Below are 22,404 nucleotides of genomic sequence, written 5' to 3'. Positions count from 1 at the left end.
GTAATCAATAAGTGAATTCCCATTGGGCCCCCTGTAGGTTAGTTTAGCAGGTTGGTCTTTGCTAAACCGCCCTTTGCATGCCCACAGGTTTAGATTGGCAAACAAACAACAGCAGGCCAAAGCTAATTTATGACATCTTTTCGGGGTGGCAGCTACCAACTGCGGAGTATCCCAAGCATGGTCCTGATCTCCCATAGGTTTTCCAACTCTTTTACAGGTTCAATTTGGAAATTCAAGTCTCCAGCTACAATAATGCTACTCCTGGAAAGTACTGGCGGAGGTCTGCTGTTAATGTGTGTCTCAAGGAAATTCCATACTGACACACAGAGAGTTGATGAGGGTCTGTTGTATATATTGTAAAGGTAAAGTGGGGCATTGAGATCTTTCCTAAACAGCAACACTTGAAGGTCAATAGACTCTGCAGGGCAGGATTTGGCCCTCTATCCCCGGGTGATTTCAATCAGCACCAACAGGCCGCCACTAGGGCGGACCTTGGGGCCCCTGATTGCTGGGATTGCAAAAAGTCTGGTACTGCTGGAAGGGTACCTGCTCAACAGCCCACGTTTCCTGTAACATAATAATGTGGAAGTTCCTCATGAACTCACACCAATCGGGGTTGTCCATCTGCCGCTTGAGACCGGCTATATTCCAGGATAGCAATCCGATTTCATTGTGGACCCTCTCTAGTGTACCACCACCACCTCCCAGTCAATTTACTTCCTCCAAGTCGGCACATACAGGGACACAATTCTCTTTAATAATACTGCTACGTGGGGCAAGTCCCCGCTGGAATGTTCGCTGTTGTCCCCTGGGGGGGAGGGACTGGTTTGGGAGCTTGGTGGTAGTTACTTGTGCTTGTTGTACCTCGAAGAAGATCTCTATAGATCTAAACAGAATGTTAGTATTTCTGGGGGGCTAAGCCCTACATTCGATACCACACAGCCCCTCTACAAGGTGCCATGAAACAAAAAAAACCTAAGACAACCTATAACATTGCAAAACCAGTAAATACATTTGTTAATCAGGGATTCTTGGTTTTGAAAACAAATATGGGGCAAGCTTGGTAACATTCGTCATTACTATAGATGGAGTGTTTATTCGCCCACCTACACTAGGTCGTTGCATCGGTCTGTCGGGGACATGCGCACCACCAAATAGTGGAAGTGCGTTTGAGCCCGACAAGGGGGGTGCCCATCCATCAGGGTGAGGTGATCTCTGGTTAGCTCTCACTTCCCCGAGGACAACCATGCCTGGACCCGAGCCAAGTCTTGTAAAACTCACAGCTGGAGTGCCAGTCGGCCAACTCTGGGCTTTCTGGGAGTTCTGCCTACGGACCGGGAAGGAAGCACCTTAGCGCCCTATAATGGCATCGGAACTCAACCTGCCCGAGGGTGCAGTACTTACTGGTTCAGGGGAAAGGGAGGCTACCTTATCCCTGTCACATTTAATTTCCTCCACCATTTTCCCCATTTCCCCATCCCACTTAGCCATTCTTAATATAACTGGAGCCTTAATGTCAATTAGCAATTGCTCAACTAGCACTGTTGGTATACAGCCAGAACGACATCATTCAGGGCTCGGACCAGAATCACAAGTTTGGGAATCAACTTCGCACCAGGATCTGGGGGTACTTTGCTCTGCTGGGGCCTGAACCCGATTGCCCTTTTTTTTCTGTGAGGCCACCTTCCATTGACAAGGGGACTGGGTGTGCTGGGAAGATGGTGAGAGGGAAGTGCAGCCAACGACTGGTGGGAGATCACACTGAGAGGCTGAAAGTGGTTGCTTAATGGCAGCACGGATGAAACAGAGCCCGGGTCGGGACACCAGCCACCGGTGCCCCGTGGACCCTATGGCAAGAATCTGGAGGCAGAGCCCCCCAGGGGACAGAATCCAAAGGGGGAGTTGGATTGGGTGGCAATAGCAAAGAGTCATTAGGTTGCATAGACTTTGTTAGGTCAACCGGAGAAGACTCAGGATTAATGAGAGGTCCAGTCTTCACATGCTGATGGATTTCGATTATGTTGTGGCCCGTCGTGCCCTGCCCCAGCCCAACATTGGTCGACTCAAGCTGATAGTTGCAACAACTCAGGAAGAACTACACAACTAATTGCATGCTAAATCATGATCCAGTGGCCGTGTTTCAATAGAACAATGGTATTTATCATTGTGCTTACCCACACTTCGGCTGAGGCATCTCAGTATGAGTATGGCAGTGTGGTAAGAAAGTAGCAGTGACGGAATTGCTTCCGCATTTACTACACCGTATTCCAAGTTTGTTACGAAGGTTAATGGATTTCTTCGACTTTACCTCTAAAGAAATTGAGAAATTACCACCGGCGGCGATTTCTCAAAAGCCCAGTGGAGTCCTGTGAGACTCCATGATAGGGAATAACATCAAATCAGAATCTTGAGGATTTGCCTCTGGTTCCCATGCGGTAATCCGATGATAATGCGAGATGAGCTTGGCGACTTTACCTCTGGCAAATCCACTAAATTCATAATGAGGCCCAATGATTGAACAATATGGTCTAGTTTATTGAATTCCGTGGCATACAAATGGTAACTCTTTTTCATTGTATTCAAACAGAATTGCTCTGCTGGACACTCAGGTCTGCTTGGAACCAGGGATAAACTATCTGATAGATGTGTATTTTTCTCAACTACCTGCCACGGACTCCCAGTCGAAGCCACACATCTTGATAGATTCGGTAAGTAACAGTAAGACCAAATGTTCTTGGTTAGTTGTTGTGTTGTTTTTTTGAATTGTGTAGTTAATTCGGCCACACATCACATACAGTGTGCATGGGATTGACAGCAGAGGGGCCACACATCATGGATCTTAAAATGTTAGAAATAAGAGATCTGCTTTTATGCCGCAGTCAGCAACAAACCGCTAGGGGTTCTTCAGGCTGGTACCACAGATGGTACCCGCCCAACTCATAGGGCACAAATCATAGCGGCTGTTTTGTGCATTATTTTGTGGACATTTTTAGGTTACTTTCATTTTGCGGGTTGGGGATTGGGGGGCATAGAAGGGGGTTATGTGAAGCATGCCTCCCATAAAAAAGCCACAAAAATGCAGGGAAACAGCCGCAGTGCATTGGCCTCCTATGAGTTGTACCAGATCCACCACAGATGTCGTGTTAATACTGAATTCTCAGCATGCTGTGCAACACCTTGTGCACTATTCCTGATTTCACAGCATGCTGTGCAACACCTTGGGGGTCATTATGAGTTGGGCGGTAAGAGTTAACGGTCACCGGTGATGATGTCGGTGCCGGTAAACCCTTACCGCCCTATTCCGAGGTCCCTTAGCGGGTCCCAGCAGGAACGTCTGGTCTGACCAGCCGTTCTCTGCAGGTCCCGTTAAGGGACCTTGGAGCTAATAACGGGCCCGCAATTTGCGTGCCCGTTATTAGCGCCTTCCCCATTCCCATTGAGCCCTATGAGGGCTCAAATGGGAATGGGGAATGCTTAACTGAATGGGGACTTACCGGGTCCGCATAGGTCGGAATGTCCCGGTAAGTCCCCATTCAGCCAGACCGGACCCGGACCCGGACCCGGGTTTGGAGCCTCCAAACTCGTAATGACCCACCTTGTGTGCTATTCCTGATTTCTCAGCATGCTGTGCAACATCTTGTGCGCTATTCTTGATTTCTCAGCATGCATTGCATCACTATTCCTGATTTCTCAGCATGCTGTGGAACACCTTTTGTGCTATTCCTGATTTCTAAGCATGCTGTGCTACACCTTTTGTGCTATTCCTGATTTCTCAGCATGCTGTGTAACACCTTGTGTGCTATTGCTGATTTCAACGTACATTCAGGCAAACCGAGATCAGCGACCCAAGTGCATGTCTCTCATGTGGCACATCTATAACATTCCAAACCCTATGCAACTATATGCCAAATAAAATAGTGGACAAAGGCACTGATTTTTTAATGTGTTTTGGCTTGCTCTTTTCTACCATATATTCCATATTCGGGGAAGCCTTTAAGACCTGCAGCCTCATTATAAGTTTGCCGGTCCAGAATGAATGTGCCAGTAATTCTGTTTACCGGCACTTTTCCAGACCTGCATACTCAGAGTTTGATGGTGGGGTGGTCGGAATTACCTCCAACTCTGAGGTAACACTACCACCACACCATCATAAACTGCCGGTATTACTGGAACCAGTATTACCGGCTACTCCCCCCATGTAGTCCTATGGGACTCCATGGAATGGGGAATAACTGTCCTTACTGGCACTTCGGATCCCTGTTTGGTGCTATCCCGCTGGATTTACCGGTGGGACACCACCAAACCTATAATGCATAAAAGGTTAATTGATTATGTATGTGCACATTGTCCTTCCTGCAGAATAAATCCCTTAAAAAAAAGCATTGGCAAAGGCAATAGTTTGGGCTTGTTTTGCTCCTTGTCAGGTTTAGTGACGTTAATGCCACATATATGGCAAAGCATTTCTAACACAAAAGAGATAACGTTGCATGATAAAAATCGGGACATCTGGTTGTCCTGGTAATTGGCATGCTTGAATTAGCCATATAGCAAAATGTTCATTTTTGCCTTCTGCGGCCTCTTAAACCAATGAGTGGGTTCCTTTTCATGGTTATGCCTATCAAGAGTCCCTTTGGAAAGCGCATTCTTTCATCCCGTTCAGCAACCAAGTGATCGTTTCTTTGCCAGCTACTCTGCCCCACCCTGCTGTGTGCTATCTCCCTCCCGCCATGCATGCAAACCTCAATGGAAAGGACCGCCATCATTCTTCTGTGAACGTGAAGGACGATGAAGGTCCTTTCCTTAAGAAAAGAAGGGTTAAAGCCCTGCAGCAAGGAGGAGACTCCCAAGGGCTACCCCACCCTAGGCTATGAGGTACTGGTTGGCAAGTGTTAACATGTCCCTACTATAAGCTAGTGTCTCTCGCTCTCCCTCTGCTCTGCCCCTTATCTTCTCTCTTGCTCTCCTGTTCTCCCTTGCACCCACACCCTCTCTCTCTGTCTCTCTCTCTGTTATCCAAATCCCCTGACACTCTTTTGTGCTCTCCCAGCCCACCCTGAGCCTCTTTTCTGCCCCCAGCCAATGATTGTGAACACACTGCCACCTCAACTATCCTACTACTGTGATCCTCTTTTGTGCTTACCACCAACTTCCTGTGTGCTAAAATCTACTTTACAGTGGCCTTCAGATGCACTGAACAAAAATCATAGTACCATTCACGTGTGTTGCTTCCACAAAACTGGAAAGAAAATGCAAATTAATAGAGGGACCAAAACGTGGCATGCTGAGTAGGTGAGAACACGTTCATCCTGGACTCTAACCATGTTTACATTCTGTGTGCGACTGTTAGTCCAGGGACACAGCAAAACGTCCACATCCAGACCAGTGGCCGAAGTGTACGAAAAGAAGTAGTGGAACTGTGTTCCCTACTGGCCTGCACAACTCCCCACAAAGCGCATCACCATGCCCCTTACCATGCACAATACTAACCCCAAAGCACATGCACCTGCTTTTTAAGGGAACGTCCAGTGCACTGCGCTGAAAGTACAAGTTTCAACTGCTTCCTACACTTTTATTTTAAAACTAAACCATTCTGGAACGGTTTGTTTTTAAAACAAAAGTATAGGAACGGTAAAACTTAATTAAAAGAAGTAGAGGAGCACCGCTCCTGGCCGCTCGAGCCCACTTCGACCACTGCTCCAGACCCAAACGCGCGCACCAGACCAATCAGCTCAACATCCCAACCTTTAAAAGGACCAAAGCTGGAGGATCCAGCTTCCCTGTTATAGCCCCCAAATATTGGAATGCCCGCCCTACCGTCATAAGGAACGAGACCGCTCACTTCTCCTTTTGTAAAGCACTCAAAACCATGCTCTTCAACTAGCTCACCCCAACCACAAACTTACAAGATCCGCGGCTCCAGGAATCCGAAGTTACTCTGGTCCTTCTCTGAAACCACTGAATCTTTGCTAACCTCAATATTCGTCCCTCCTTCTTTTTTCCCTTGTTCTCGTTCCCCTTAGTCTGTTTTACAACTGCATTGTCAATATTACCATAACATTTTTGTATCTTTATGTATCTAAAGTAACCTTCAACTGTCGTCCAGCTGGCTCAATGGAACCTAGAGCCACAGATAGGCGATATTACTGCTCTCATGTAACCAAGTACGCTGTCTGTAACAAGCGCCATGATGCCCCCGGTCCGCCTTGGTGCTATATAAATTCAAACAAATAAAATAAATACATTCTGTGGGCTCCAGGTCTCTTGACATATTAAGCTACGAATGTGTGTTACAACATAACTTGGTAAAGTTCACTTTTCCATTGTTTGCTTTTACACTGTTGGTAAAAAAGAAAAAAAAATAGTCAACCAAAACTCTCGATTCCTCATTGTGTATAGGAAGTTCAGGACCAAATTCCCACTATGCACACTCGGGATCAATTCCCAAAACATGCATAGGAGGCAGATAGATGCGTCACACTGGCTACTCGAACCCTCCTACTACTGGAAAGTTCGGCCTCCGGAACTCCTCCTTCAACTGAACATTTCTCACAATCTTATGATTGGAACCTAAGGGTGACTTGTTCTTCGATGTCCAGCGTGAGAAGGAAATGCTGTGCCCCTGCTTCACTTCATGACACTTTAGTCCAACAAAGTGATGTGAAATCCTGGGGGCCTAAAAAGGGTGTGTGGCTTAAGCGTTGGGTGTAGTTTACAGAGTGCTGGGAGTGCACTCTACTTCAAATTTCCCCCATCTGAAATCTGAAAAGCTCTCTCCATTCACTTGCAGTACAAGACTCCTTTCTAGATGGGCTCTTGGAGCCTTTTGCACTGTTTGGGCACTTTTCTTAATAGTGCTTGTTATAGGTCACCCTTTATGACAGTATCCATTCATCTTAATAAAGCAATATGAACTGAGCAGGGGGGGGGGCAATACCGACTCAGGTAATACCCCGGGGCGCATAGTTAAAGGCGTGGCTGAGTCGGTAATGCCCCGCCACGAGGGTCACATAGCCATTAGTACCCCGGCCCACAATAACTGCGTGACCGGGGCACTAAAAGAATTTTTTTCTGTCCTGAAACGCTGCTGTGTTTTGGGACAGACAAAAAAAAAGAAACGACCAAAAAACTGGCCGCCGGGAAAGGGAAAACAGAGTCCGTTTTCCCTTTCCATGGCAGCCAGTGGGAGCGGACGCACTGGGAACAGAAGTGTTCCCAGCGAGTCCGCTCCCGAAAAAAAAAAGGAGCAGAAGGTAAGTGGGGTTGGGAAGGTAGGAGGGGAAGAAAAAAAAGTTTTTTTAAAAAATGTACCTGCATCCCCGGCAGGGGGACGATGGAAGCCTCCAGCCGTGTTGAGGCGCGGAGCGGGCATGGCCCCGCTCCGAGTCTCCACACGGCTGGAGGCTGCCATCGTCCCCCACCGGGGACGAAGGAGCAAGAAGGTAAGTGGGGGTGGGGAGGGCAGGGAAGTGGGAGGAAAGGGAAAAAAACATTTAAAAAAAAGCCTTACCAGTGTCCCCCGAGGGGGGTGAAGGCAGCCTCTCAGCCATGGGGAGGCTCGGAGCGGGGATGCTCCCACTTCGAACCTCAACATTGGCTGAGGGGCTGCCACACCCCCCCACCGAGGACAAGGCGGCTGGAATCCCGGCCAAGAATCGAAGGATTCTCAGCCGGGTAACGACCCGGCAAGAGCTAATCAAAATGCGTGTTGCATTCTGCTTGACTCTTGCCGGGTACTAATTGCCATTACTATTGCCATAACAAATAACTGAGTAGGAAGATAACTGTGGCTATGCAAGTCTTATTTTTTAATCACTTCCTCGGTTTGTATTCATATTACCTTCATAGTATTGTTGATTATGTTTCATCTGTAGTCTCAAAGAACAATTTTTCATGGACATGTCTCCATGTAAAGAGAAGATACCATGCATGTGTATGTTGGTCAGCCAAACATAAGGCTTTGATAGACATAGATATTTTCCTAGGTAGGTTAAGGCACCTGATGCAGGGATCTGTGTTTCATCTGCTGGTCACATGTTTGTATCCCTGTAGGGATGACTCTGGACTATAACCCTAGGCATCTCCCACTTCAAAGAAACAAACCCTGATAGAGCAGTGGGCTCCAGAAATGTGGGCCCTAAAAGTAAAAACCCTTCCACTTTTGCGGGCGTACAGTGAGGATGCCATTGCATCAATGCTTTTTACTGATTTCCAAAGAATCTTCCAACTGGGAGTTGGACTCACACGCCCCTTTGCGACTATTCTAAAGTGGTGAAGCTGAAGTGGGGGTTCTAAATTGACTCTTAAATATGAACCATACTGGAGTTCCACTTACACCAGATTCTCTTGTCAAGACATGCTCTGTCTGAACGATGGGGGAAGTCGTATCAAAGGCGATTCACGGATGACATCAGAAGTTATGGTCTACAGTTGTCCATAATTCTTTTTAAACCCTTCAAAAGAGACTCATTTTGAAAATTGATATTGTTCCCTCATAATCTAATGGGAACAATGGAAACTATGGTGGAACAGCCCCTCATGCCCAGAGGACAACTGTAAGAGGTGGTTCCTTGACCAGATTCACACAATATGCTAGAACATCTAGTCATTACCAACATCCTGCCTAACCAGTGATATAGGTAAGGCTGTAACCTTGGGCCCACACATTCCTGTGTAAAACACCATAGATTAGAATGTGTTCCTCATCAGACTGCACACTCCCTATCTTTGACTCGATTGTACACCATAAGTGTGCAAACAACTAATCAAGACTCACTATTTTCTTCATTGTAACTATATTGTAATAGTTCTGCTATGTTATTGTGCATTCATATTGCCCCTTATATACCATTGGTATGACCTCAAAACACTGTGGGCTTAACACCCTTAAGGCACCGTAGTCCAGGTAACGTTGTGGGCTGAACACCCTTAAGGCACCATAGTCCAGGTCAGTGGAGAGAGTAGGGTGGTAAATAGTGCTTGGGTGCACTCAGTATGTGTGCAGCCAGTGTGGTTTACGTGTTGTGTGGCTGTATTCTAATGCTAGGTGTGGTGCGGTGCTTGTGTGGGATCAGTAGAATGTCTGCAGCAAGGTCGTTGACCTCGGGTATGAATTCTGGCGGTGGTGGGGCTTGTTTATGAGATTATGTGTGCAGCTAGGACAATTATTTCGTGAGTTATAGCTACGTTCTAAAAACTGTTGAGGTGTTCATGGTGGTGCGTAGGTATGTGCGCAGCTAGGCCTCAAATTGATCTAGGGGTATAGCAGCATTCTTGTGTTTGTTGGTGTAGAGGAGAAAGTGAGGCTATCAGAAAGTGAGGCTATCGATCTGTCTGTGCGTATTCGTGGGAAATCCCCATTCCTGATTACGTTTCAGTACCTGCTGAGCTGACCCAACATATTCTAGAGGTTCGGTGCATTGGTTCTCTGAGAGAAATTCTCTGTCTTAGTGTGGAGTTTGTTCTGATAACCAGGCTTGCGGATGACTTTCCCTGCTTGGCAGTGTCATTGGTGTTCAGTTGCCCTATTCTTAATCTTTATTGGGTTAAACTAATTTCAAGTCATCCCTCTGTGTCGTTGATTCTGCCATTGTTTATTGGATGATACCTTCTTGTTGTGTAGTTACGTCCAGTTCTGTTCTGTCAGACTTACGAGCCCTTTTTAGTAATTGACCAAGCTTCTTCCCACATTCAATTGAAATACACAATGTGTATTGAGGATTTCAACCTCTTTATCAAGTTCTAAGGGGTATAAACATAAATTATGTTTACCAAGCTCTGAGTCTAGCCTCCCCTTCCATTTGATCTGTTATATAATTTGACATAGATGTCTCTGTCTCCTCCTGTTCTGTCTCACTTCGCTCTAGCTATTTAGCCTTCTTGACTCGTCCAAAGTAGGTTCTGGCTGTCTTATCTTGTTCTCCTTCATCCAATCTCTATGAAATGCGATCCTAACAAAGGTTGACTGTATGGCAAGTGCCTGTTATGTTACGAAAATGCAAATAAAACGTTTTTTAAAATAAAAAATCGGATCCTAACACCTTCAACTTTCGGAGGTGTGTGCCTCTTTTTATTCAGTTGCTGGAATATTAATTGTCCCAATGAGTTCTCTAATTGGTGGATCAGTTTCCCCATCGGTCCCTGTGTTCGCGATTGGCTGTTCCCTAATGGTTCCACCTACTCCCCAAGTATTTGGCTTTTATATTTACTGATTGTTAGGTGTGGCATGCTAATCAAGAATGGGAATTGACCTGTGCCCTAGTGCCAGTGGTGTGAGTTTATAAAAGTCCTGTCTGCCATGTTAGGATCCAGGTGGCCCCTGGACTTCAGGTGTGAAGGCGCCCCTGCTCCTCTGTGAGTTTGTTCTTCGAGTCACAGCATCCTCGCACTAATCGCAGGCTCTGTGTGTTCTTCCTGGGTGCTGCAAGGCTTCCATTTGGTTCTGGTGCGCATTCCTTGCCTGGGGCTTGTTCACCCAACATGTGCTGGTTGTTGAGACCCGCACCAAGCATGAATTCACAAATGGGGCCCAACTGGATATCAAATCGCCTGCTTTGCAAGCATATCATTTACAGCTTTCCCGGAAATCATTTTCTCAGTGTTATTTCTCCCTTGGACCTGATTACTGGACATCCCCCTCCTTTCCATATGACCCTTATTAGTTTCTGGGTGGTATTTCTGACCTTGGAAGCTGCTGCATAACTAGGACATGCAAGGGTAATCTGTGGAGGTTCCGCGGATCCTCCAGGCACCCTCCAAGGGTCGCATTACGAACCATGTGGCTTTGTCTCGCCCCCTGAATCTCCCACTCACTATCACTGGATGAAATCCAGGCAGCTATTCCCCCATAAAACACATGAAAATGCATTGGTGGGACACAAAATGATGGGGGCCACATGCAAAATGCGATCAAGGGACCCTGGTGATTCCCAGACATACATAAGCCTTGCGCCAATCTAGAGGCCACTGTATAGCGTGGCAACTGCACCGTAAAGGCTGCATGGGTGTGTGTTATGCCCCTGTGAACATACTAACTCCTGAGCTCTTTTAGCAACCAGAGATGGATCGTTGGCCAGAAATGTCTGACAGTGCCCTGCTCCAAATAACGAAGGTGTAACTTAAATGATGTTTGCTACAATTGACCATTACATGTGGGAATGTTGCTAAACCTGTGCATTGTGCAATTATATCCATAGCTTGGACTTATTGCCAAGGCTGGGGCTGAAGATGTTTGCAGTAGGCAGGAGCTGGGCGGGTACCAGCAGTATAACTGCATAGAAGTGGCTTCGGAATTCCCTCTTCCTCCGGAGGCCTGTGAGGACCTTATAGTTAGCATTTCTGCTCGGATGCACAACGGAGCTCTCCGTAAGTATACACACTTTCATGTCACAGTACATCTCATGTGAAATGCGTGTTGTTGCTAAAATGTGAAACATCTCTACAGTTGTTCATATTGAAGTAAGAAGTGTGTTCTGGAGCCAAAAGTTAAAACAATGTTTCTACCGCAACGAAAGGACCCGTCAGGAGATAACTCAGCTGTGGGTCACAGGTGTGGGCTGCACATCAGCCATTTTCAGAGGAAAGGAGGGTGTCAAGGAAATGCCTTAAAAGAGAACTGGGCACAGTGAGGATGCCATTCCGTCTGTCCTTTATTTAACCCATGAGGGATTCCAGGAGTGGGGTATTGTTAGCTTGCCTGAGCTGGTCCATTTTGAAAAGTCTGCAATGGAGGAACTCTACATTTTGAGGGATATGTTTTCATGAACTAAGCTATTCCTTGTGTTCCTCTCTTCTCAATTGAGGCAAAAGTCCGTTCATTTTTCCATGGGTGCCAAATTTGTGGTGGCGGTGGTGGTTTTATGAGTCAAAGACACACAAGTCTCTAAGCAGATACAGCGCAACTCCAGGAAACACAATGAGTTTACACAAATCCATGTACATAATACTTTAATCCCCAACATCTTTGACATAGATTATAACTGCGTATTTACAGGTGCAAGGCTCCAGAAACACTCCAACTGTGAGATTAGTCACAGTGATCCCAGTGAAAGAATCTGGTCGTCGAGGTTACATAGTTGATCACTCAGAAGTGGGGTGGCTTCTTGTCAACCACTTATAAACATCATAGAATGCGCTGGATCAAAATTTGTGAAAACGTGGAAATGCTTAATTGTCCTTTTGAGCAAATCTGAAGTTATTTTCCCAAGGTTTAGGCGAGTTCATTGCCGCTTACGTAGGGATATGTTTAGACGCATCCCAAGATATGCAGGTGGAAGTCAAAATACATGTCTGGTTTGCCTACACCCACGGGACTAGAGGAAGCATGCCATGCAAAAAACAGGAGTAGAATATTCAGCCACATTTCTGCTTTGTCAATCAAAGGCCTGTGCCCTGTGTGGCCTGCTTGAGGCTTAGAGATTGAAAACATATACAATTCTGTTATGTTCATTTTAAATGAGTTGTAGGAATGCACTGTTTGAACTGAGTGTTCACATGGCTCGTGCCACTGGCGGGGTTTGTGTGCTTCTTAAATTAGTAGGATTTTGGGAGGGCAGACAGGTAAGTACATAAGGGCTAGTCAGGCTCCAAGCTGGAAAGAAAATCCAAATGTGGAGAGTGTCGGAGCAACAGATTGACATGAAATATCTTTCATTGAGTAGCAGCCTCAGCATTAAGACGCTTTTTGGATTGCAGGGGGTTGGGGGTGGGGGGGCCTGTGGCTTCTGTGTTTGTGTCATATTTCCCTCCCGAGTTTCCCTTGAGTACAACTCCATGAGTCCAGTGAAAAGAACGATCTGGGAAGTAGCTGGCCCTGCACGAAAGCTACCTGCAGGCTCACGAAAGCCACATTGAGGGGTCCTGTATCCCGAGGGCCTACAGGGTGAATCTATAGTCAATTTAAGGATGCTTTTGGACTTGTGAGGATGCTGGTTTTTCACAATCCGTTCCTGAAGATACATCAGAAGGACCCTCCTTAACAGCAAGACTTGATCAGTGTTATCTAGGCGAAGGGACCTTACCTGTTGTACTTTTCATATATAAGCACAATCTCACCCGCCACCTGTGCTTTGTTAGTTTGCTCATTATCTCAGTTAGCCTGAGGGGTTGTTTCTGCCTTTCATAGGCCTGATTGAGGCCATTGTGAGGTTTATTGGCCCAGAGGCCTTGTTTCATCTTTTGGAGTTTGCTGCTTAATGGGGGGTGCTACCCAGCTGTTAAGTATGCCACCCTCCTGTAGGTGAACCCTTTATAGAAGGCATAGAAGGCAGTCGTGCAATGGCCTCCAGGTATTCACTCCTACGTCCATTGAGGGCATGGAGCCTTACTGCCTACTCTTGCCTACTCTTGCCTACTCTTTTGCACGTGTATCACAGACTTCATCTTGGTGCCAAAGCTTCTTTCATCACCCCTGAGGGCATGAGGGCATTAGTGGGAGTGGCTGTGGTGGTATTGAAGAGCCCTCAGTCTTCAACATGTAGGCCCTCTGGTTGCCCTTCGTCACTGTAGTCAGAGCAGTGGGCAGGGGTCTGTGGGCCTGGCCTGGGCTCTGAAGCCTCTGCTCTGAGTCTTTCCCGTGATCAGGCTGGCCTAGCACCTATGTTGGCTCCATCGACCTTGCTGTTGGATGGGGGTTGAGAATCCTGACGGGGCTGGGATGGGAGACAAGCATTACTTACACTTGTTTTTAATGCCAGTCTGTTAGGGTTGGCTCTTATACTTGCATGTGTGCTGAGCCAGGATTGATGTCACCATCAGAATGTAGGCTGTGAGTCTGGAGTGTGAGATTAGAATGTTTGGAGTTGAATGGGTTCTAACCCAGGCAGTTAGATTAAGTGAGCCTGGGTGGTGGGAGTCAGTGGGCTCCTGTCCCTTTCCTCTTTATCTCCTAATAACTATGATAACATCTGATCCTTGTAACAGAAGAACCCTAATAAAGTGCGTACCTGACCTGTGTATCCTGAGTGTCCCTTGGAGTGAACCATATGACCAAGAGCCGGTCATAACAATTGGCGACGAGGATGGTCCAAGGTATGGTGAAGGAGGACCTTGGAGTGGACACCAAGTGAAGCAAAAGGAGATACAGGTACCTGTGTGATGTCATGTGAGAGAGGAGAAGAGACTCTGCTGCGAGGGGTGCAGGCAAGAGGACAAGTGAATGCAAGGAGAGGGGGAGAGCCCACTGCCCCCCATAGACTGTTTACACCCACCACCCAGGGCTGTTTGAGCCAGTCCACCAGGGCTGGAAGGGACAGCCTGTCAGAGGAGTCCCCTGGGAAGAAGGGATAGTGCCCTGTTTGAGGCCAGGAGTCATTAGAGGCTGTCCAAGAGTCTGGAGAAATGGAAAGCACCCAGGGCTGGAAGGGACAGCCTGTCAGAGGAGACCCCTGGGAAGAAGGCAGAGTGCCCTGTTTGAGGCCAGGAGTCATTAGAGGCTGTCCAAGAGTCTGGAGAAATGGAAAGCACCCAGGGCTGTTTGAGTCAGGCACCCAGTACTGCTTTAGTCAGCCCCCAGGGCTGTTGGAGGCGGCCATCCAGGGGTGTCAGAAGCATCCTGCCCCATGGAGCCTGGGGCAAGGATGGCCTGTTGGAGTCTGCCAGGAGCAGGCCCCCTGATACATGAGGAGACATTGGCAGGGTTGCATGAGGCTGCCCAAGTGTGCCACCATATCCTGAGTGACTATGCCAGCATTATTTAAAAAGGGGAAGTGTAATTTCCATGCCAAGTAAGCGTAATTGTGCCTTTTTATGCACCTGTAAGGCTAAAGGTTTTAATGAGTATAGACGCTTTGCTGATTTGGTCTGAAGTGGGGACCACGCAATGAGAAAACGGTTACTGTTTGGGTTTGGGTATGATAGTAGCTTTTGTGGATGATTAGTTTACGCTTGCAGAAGAAATTTTGGAGTTTCATTTATAAAGTAAAATGTCATAATGGATTGAGCAACAATGTGACAAGTTGTGACTGAAGAGTGCTGTTGTGCATTAGTAGTGAATTAACATGAGAAGTAAATGTGCGAATGATGTTGCACTGAGAATAGGAAATGCATTTTATTTTAGATGTGACCATTTTTAGGCATTGCAGGTTGGTTTTAGAGTTGGCAACATGGACGTTTAGGTCTCATTTAAAGTCGTTTTCCACATTTGTGTTGTGACAGGGGTTGTGTGTGAGTGGCACATATGAGGTTGATTGAGGTGGACAATCAAAGGGTGTTGATCCTATTATGCTTAGTATAACGTTTTGAGGCATTTTAGCATATTAGGTTGCCCGTGTAATGGCGACATGGACTTTTAGAAAATGTGACTTGGATGTACTATGTTTCAACGTTCTGATCATCCTAACACTATGTTTTGCTTGTGTGTGTGTGGTGTGAGATTTGTGATCTTAAAGCACAATAAGAGTGATGTTGTTCATTAATGGTTACCTCAATCTTTGAGGCATTTCAGCATTTAGAGTTGCCCATGTTTTGGCAACATGGACTTTTAGGAAATGAGATCTGCAATTTATAATGTGATTATTGGTATGTCATTGCAATGCTTACTATAACCATTTTTGAGACATTGTAGGCGTGAGGTTTTGTTTGTTCGTGTATGGATGTGCAACCCATGATGACTGCTAGAGTGACTGCAGCGCTCCTTAGCAGTTAACAATCTATGTGGGGGTTGCCTGTATTTTGAGCATCCTGTATTTCACGTGTGTGTTGGAGTAGTATGTGAATGTTTTAGTGTTGGTGCATGACCAGTGCACCAACTGAAATCTTTTAAAATCTTTTGGGGCTTTTTGGAATGTGTTTTAATTGATGTACATGACCAGGGTTGGTCAGGGGACTCTGCGGAGTTGGAGGTGTTTGGTGTTTTGAGGCCCTGTGGGGTCAGTGATGTTACTAGTGGTAGGCTAGTATGGAAGCTGGTTGGAGCTTTGATTAATTGGTTAGTGACTGTGAGGGGTCCAGAGGTATCTAGTAGGAGACTAGTACCATAAGCTTTGCAAAGCTTTGTTGTTGTGATGATTGGTGGCTCTGAGGAGTTCACATGAAACTTAGTGACGCTTTTATGTTGTTTTGGATTGTGGCTCTGCGGAGCAGTCCAGAGGCATCTAGCAGGGGACTAGTGCCTAAAGCTGTGTGAAGCTTCTATGTTGTTTTTGATGGTGTGTAGCTCTGCGGAGTTTACTTGAAGCTGTGTGAAGCTTTGATGTTTTTGGTGACCTTGGAGTTGTTAATGTCCAGAGATTTCTTGGAATTTTGAAGATGCAAGTGACATTGCATTTAGTGTTTTCTTTTAACTTTAGGTGACTTTTGGAATTGTTCTTGAGTCCGCTCTTGATTAATTTCAGAAGCCTGGCAATGTTTCATTTGCAGCTGTGTTCACTTTGGGGTGTTTATTTGGTTTTGAAGGGCTCATTTGTCTGGCCAACATTTGTAGCGTTATGCTGGTGGTGGTTGTTTAGTGACAGATGGTTGCGTTTCTTTATTGGTGTGATGAGGTGAGTGACTGGTGATTAGGTGTGTCTGTGTTGCTTGAATTTTGTATTGGATTTGACAGCGGCATGAGTTGTGACTGTGGTTTCTTGGTGACCCGGGTAGATTGTTGGGTTGTTAGTAAGTATCTTGCGCAGTTATGACAGTACCTGGTTTTTCCCGGTTTTGGGAGTTAGTACTCGGAAGTGGCAGTTCGAGGTTCCTTTGTGGCAGAGAGGAACGGAAGGAGCTTTGTGTTTGGTTGGTCTTGGTAGTGTTGTGGTTTGTTTGCCGAGGTGGCCGGTTAGTGCTCGAAAGTGGCAGTTCGAGGTTCCTTTGTGGCAGGGGGGAACGGAAGGTGATTTGTGATATTTTGATTGGTTAGGAATGTTAGTTGTGGTGGCTGGGACTGTCGTAGGATGTTCGTTGCGCCTGTTTGTTCAATCTCTGGGGTTAGCGGAACTCTGCTTAGAGTGAGGTGTGTCTTGCTGTTGTGAAAGAGTGTGTTGTTCTTTATGCAAGAGGAGGAGGTGTTAGGGTTGCTTCCTCTAAGTGTGTGTTTGAGGTGTGTTTGTTGTATGAAAGGAGGTGTTAGGGTTGGCTCTTATACTTGCATGTGTGCTGAGCCAGGATTGATGTCACCATCAGAATGTAGGCTGTGAGTCTGGAGTGTGAGATTAGAATGTTTGGAGTTGAATGGGTTCTAACCCAGGCAGTTAGATTAAGTGAGCCTGGGTGGTGGGAGCCAGTGGGCTCCTGTCCCTTTCCTCTTTATCTCCTAATAACTATGATGACATCTGATCTTTGTAACAGAAGAACCCTAATAAAGTAACCACTATGCGTACCTGGCCTGTGTATCCTGAGTGTCCCTTGGAGTGAACCCTATGACCAAGAGCCGGTCATAACACAGTCCTAGATTAGCCAGTCATGATACGGGCCTCATACACTATTATCTTCCGAATTGTCACCTGAAGGAACTACTGGGATTGGAAGCCCAGCATTCTTCTCACGTATGTCCCCATGGTTGGACACTCCAGTGTGCGGGATCCTCTTGGCCCATAGTGAATCACTGAGTCTTAGTTTCGCCAGGAATTCACATTTTATTTTATTTGCATTTTTAAAGCACTCACACAGCCCGGGGGCATCGAGGCGCTGTTACAGGTATATGTCTCTTAGTTGCGTATTTATAACGCACTTAATACCCAGAGGTTTCTAAGCGCGGACCCGGGGATCGAACCTGTGTTGCTTCGTGTCGTCTTGTTTCCAAGGTTAGCACGTTGCCGCTGAGCTATCCTCCTAGGATGTTAGCTCTAGATTTCAGCACCACCTACTGGTCAGGTGTAGATAGCATGTTCTGCCCTACCAGGTCAGCATTTGGATTCATGGGTTCATTTCCTCTGTTTTTGGGAGTTTCGGAATAACTTGGCTGCGTAATTTATTTTTAGGCTATATATTTGAAACCACTATACGGTGTGTGTTTCCAACAGTGCAGAAGGGCCCCCGGCGTACAGAATATCCTAAAACACGAATTACAATTAGGAATGAAGAATCAGGGATCAAGGATCAGGGTGCAACATAAAAAGGCAGAAGAACTAGTAAATAAGATAGTAAGCCACCTCAAGGCGATTGGTTTGTAAACCTTTGCGAAAATCCATTTCAGTAGGCCGGCGACGAATCGCATCAGACTCTAAATTCAACAATTAGAGTGACTGAAGAGAACGCATAATTGGATCAATAAGTGTATGGACATGCGACCTTAACACTGATTTCCTGCTCGTTCCCGGGTCCTCCCCTGGAATCTGCGACTTGGCAGGGAGGTAGGGGGGGATGGAATGGGGCGCATGCGCTGTGGGGGCACATCTACGTTTCTTTTTGAAGATTCATTTGTTGTTGAGTATTGGAAATGCAAGTGTTGTACATTTAACAGAAACACCGTTTGTACTAAAGTAAACAACGTTGCACCTAATCTCATCTCACGCTTTCTCTGTCACATGTAAGGATATCATTCACATTATTTATTTGATTATGAAACAAAAAAGCTGGACAACGAAATGAGACCATTTTCATAACTGTTGGCACCATAACAATGCTTGTACCCTCGTGGATTGTGTCACATGCACACCTGTAACGCAGTTTCTGGCACGGGGTAGTAGACATCCTTTCTGTAACACTATTTATTGTAATAATATTAACCACATATTAACCACAGCTCCATTTTCTATTTTATGCAGAATGCAGGTGCGATGGCGAAGGCTCTCTGGGCGCCAGCTGTGGTAAATTCGGAGAGCAGTGCGTATGCAAGTCCAATGTTGTGGGTCCCTGCTGCGACAGATGTGCCGCGGGGTTCTTCGGTTCCGGCCCTGATGGCTGCACTGGTGAGAACACTGAATCCTGGCGCGAGATCCATGGCCATAAGTTAGACCTCACATGCCTGCATCATGCTTGGCACGTCCACTTTTGCTAGTATGTACCGCGGTGGCCGGAGGAAATGATTAGCATGCTACGCTTGTGAAACATGGCAGCCCTCAGAATGTTTTCCGACCCATGTGCTCTTTTTCTCTTTCTCTGTATAATGTCACAGGATGTGCTGGGTGAATACACTGCAAGTGTGTCCCCATAAAAGAGATAATAAGACTGACAAGATATCTTTGAGAAATTATGTAGTCCAAAAACCTACATTGAATTTTGTATTGTCAATTTTAGTTTATATAATGATGCTAATATATTATTTATGTAGCGCTTTGGCCAACACGCTTTACAGAGAACATACATAGATACAATATCACCCAACCAAAGTTGGAACTCATTTATAGACATCTGAAGGATGAAAGTATGAGTTGGCCTTGCCGGGATTCGAACCTGCAACCTGCAGATCACACACAGATCGCAGCAGCGAGCATTCGACTCTCCGAGTCATCTTACCGGAAGATATCAAACCTAACAAACAAAATACCAAAATGCAATTAATTGCAGAAAATAGCCATCATAAAATACCCCAACACCTCTATACCAGATTCTGGTGCTGTAAAACACAGCAGCCCGGATCATTGCAAATCCTCCTGTATGTGCCCATGTATCGCTAATATTGTGAAAGCGGCATTGGTTGCCTGTCAAGAGAAGGATCGCGTTCAGGCTGCTTACCTTAGTCCATGACGCCCTTTATTGGCAAGCTCCATTTTATCTCAAACATCGTTTCAAATGGCACAGTTCAGCTCGGTCACAGACATCTGCTAGCCCTTAGAACATGCTCGTTAATTGCTTTAGATTGCGATGCTATTAAAGAAGAGGGAAGTACGGAAAGTACTCAGAGGGCTCAACAATAAAGATCTGAACAAGGAGGAGTTGAGTGTAGAGAGAAGAAGGATACGACAAAACTATAATCATTGGTCCAAATCACATAGACATATTAGATTACAGAATGATGGCAAACAAATGCCAAGAGCCCTAGGGACCATAACTAGGGAAACCTCTGGGCAATTGTAAACAGGAGAGAGCAGAGACAGGTGTCCATTCAAAGTACTGCTATGCAGGAATCTGAATGGGTGAAACATTTTTCTGATCTATATGGTCCGGAGGGTGACATTCAGGACCAGGGCCAGAGCTCGAGTTGTTGGGGGTTTAATCTTAGTAGTGACTTAGTAAAGGAGGCCATTGAGAAAGCATCAGGATCAATGGCCTCAGGACCAAATGGCCTTACTAACCAGATCTTTAAATCTAATGATGTTCTGTGGTCAAATATTTTCTTTAATGTCTTCTTGAAAATTGTTAAGGGGCCTGTTAACTGTTCGGGGTCTGGGTTGACTTGTCTGAGGCTTTCAATACCGTAAATAGAGAATGTCATTGGGGGAAATTGAGGCGGTGGGGCATCCCGTAATCTCTTCTATCCATTATAGTACAGCTACACAATCATTCCACTCTGAGGCTAAGGCTTGATGCCAGAGGAAATGTATCTCTATTTAATTTATACCTAGCGAATTTGGCTATTGACATGCAAGGGAAGGGACTCTCTAGTCCTATGGTTAGTAAGGAGAGGTTGAATTAGATTGCATATGCAGACGACATCATGCTACTGGATTATACCCCCCTAGGACTACAGAGATTACTGGATGTACTGGGCAATTATGCAAGGGCGAATAACTTAAAGATCAATCAGGCCAAATCTAAAATAGTAACATTTAAACACCCCCTCACTACCCTACTTTATATGGAAAATGTCTGGTCAAGTCATCTCTAAAGACAAGGAGGTCCTATATTTGGGGTTTAACATCCACTCCTTTCCATCAAGGGAGTATATAGAGGGCATTCTCAAAGAGAAGTTGACTAACCTTGGGAGTCAGATGAAGAAATTGAGTGCAACGTATTGCAAGTTTTCAATTAAGCCTCTCTTAAAATTCTGTGCCATTAAAATCATCCCAGTTCTGACTTACGGCATAGATGTACTCCCAGCAATTACTACAATTAATTGGGAGAGACTGGAAGGTCTATTATGGAAAAGTGCTCTTTTCCTTCTGCAATCTCTTCCTATGGCTTCCTTGAGGTATGAACTTGGTCTCCTCTGCCTGCGCTATCATGTTGAGTGGAGAATAGTGTCCACATTTTAAACTTATTAGCTCCCCGCAAGAAAATACTCTTTATGGGGACCTCAATATAGAGCTTCTGATAGAGGGGAATCGGTTCCTAGCAGGTCTTATTGCATATTCAAAGGATATTTTGATCTCCTGTGATTGCAAAAACGAGTGATTTGTACGATAATCTAATGTATGTCAAAAAAAGAATTAAAAGAAAGGATTGGATAGCTACAATCACTGAAATGAGATCCAAAAAATGGTCACCCTCCCACTCCCTCCACGATTAACAACTGGGTGTCTTGCAAGGTTACTTGGGGTGATTTCCTAATGTTTCTTAGATTTCGCATGAACATCTTATCCACGAGGGAAATTCTTCATTCCAGGCATAAGGAAATCTACAGTGACAGTATATGCCAACGTTGTGCCGATGCATGTGTGGAGACCTTACATCATGTTCTCATTGAATGTCCAGGCACTCGTTTGCATGGAGTGCAAAAGTTTGCTAAGTTTGTGGATAAGATTTGGTGGTTGGAGACCCAATCCTTTTGGGATCGTCTTAGCTCTGGTCATGAAAGTCTACTAACCTGGGTGGTGATGACCTTTTTACGTGAGCTCAGTAATCATATGAAATGAAGGGTGAATTATGTGAAATGATTCTTCTTCTCCTTCCTTTTTGTTCCTTTTAATTTTTTCTTTTTGTTTCTGTTTTACTCTTGTATGAAACTGTATATTTTAAGAATGTAATTTGTTTGATCTCATGTATTTATTATTTTTATACTGTAATTAGAAAATCCTGTGAAAAGTCAAAATTGTTATATTTATATCGACTGTAACACAATACAAAAAAAAAAGAAAATTGGTTTACATTGACCATGGCTTTTGGTTACTCTAGCTGGGTCATGGAAGCAAAACATTGGAATGCTCTCCCGGGGATACTCACAACATTAATAAGCTACTGGCTTCCAGGAAAAAGTCATGGCACTCCTCCTCTAATATGGTCTGTTTCATTTGTATTTGTTTGGTGCTTCCCCACTCTTGATGTTCTCGTCAGTAGAGCACTTATATACCCAATGGGCTGCCATGCCTTTTCATCCTATATCACAATATCACAATCACATGAAGTATCGCCATAAATAAATAAAATAATCGAAAACTACATCTTACTACATTTGATATGGTGAAACAGTCCATCACAAGTCACAAAAGCAAACCTAAGAGCCCCCAAAAAATTCTCTGACTCCAGCAAATAGTCGGTTATTATAAATGTTCTTCCAAATATTAAGTAACCACAAAACGTAACGCATTTGGCTGCCCATCCTTTAATCAGATTGCACCATTCAGTTTAAAAATGTTCTATCTATTCATGGAAGGATATGATATCTTC

General features: G+C 45.4%; 1 protein-coding gene across 3 annotated transcripts in view; it reads left to right on the top strand.

The window, feature by feature from the left end:
- LAMB4 (laminin subunit beta 4) overlaps positions 1-22,404 on the top strand; it is a 933,969-nt gene that overhangs the window by 529,631 nt on the left and 381,934 nt on the right. For all 3 annotated transcript variants that reach the window (XM_069629159.1, XM_069629158.1, XM_069629160.1), the window contains 3 exons: positions 2,588-2,708; positions 11,193-11,361; positions 18,684-18,827. In XM_069629159.1, the coding sequence (XP_069485260.1) occupies positions 2,588-2,708; positions 11,193-11,361; positions 18,684-18,827 (434 nt within the window). The remainder of the gene's footprint in view (positions 1-2,587; positions 2,709-11,192; positions 11,362-18,683; positions 18,828-22,404) is intronic.

Source organism: Ambystoma mexicanum, chromosome 12, assembly GCF_040938575.1.
Source record: "Ambystoma mexicanum isolate Mex_15411 chromosome 12, UKY_AmexF1_1, whole genome shotgun sequence".
NCBI lineage: Eukaryota > Metazoa > Chordata > Amphibia > Caudata > Ambystomatidae > Ambystoma > Ambystoma mexicanum.
The sequence above is the reverse complement of the archived record's forward strand: the minus strand, read 5'-3'. Positions and strand labels throughout refer to the sequence as shown.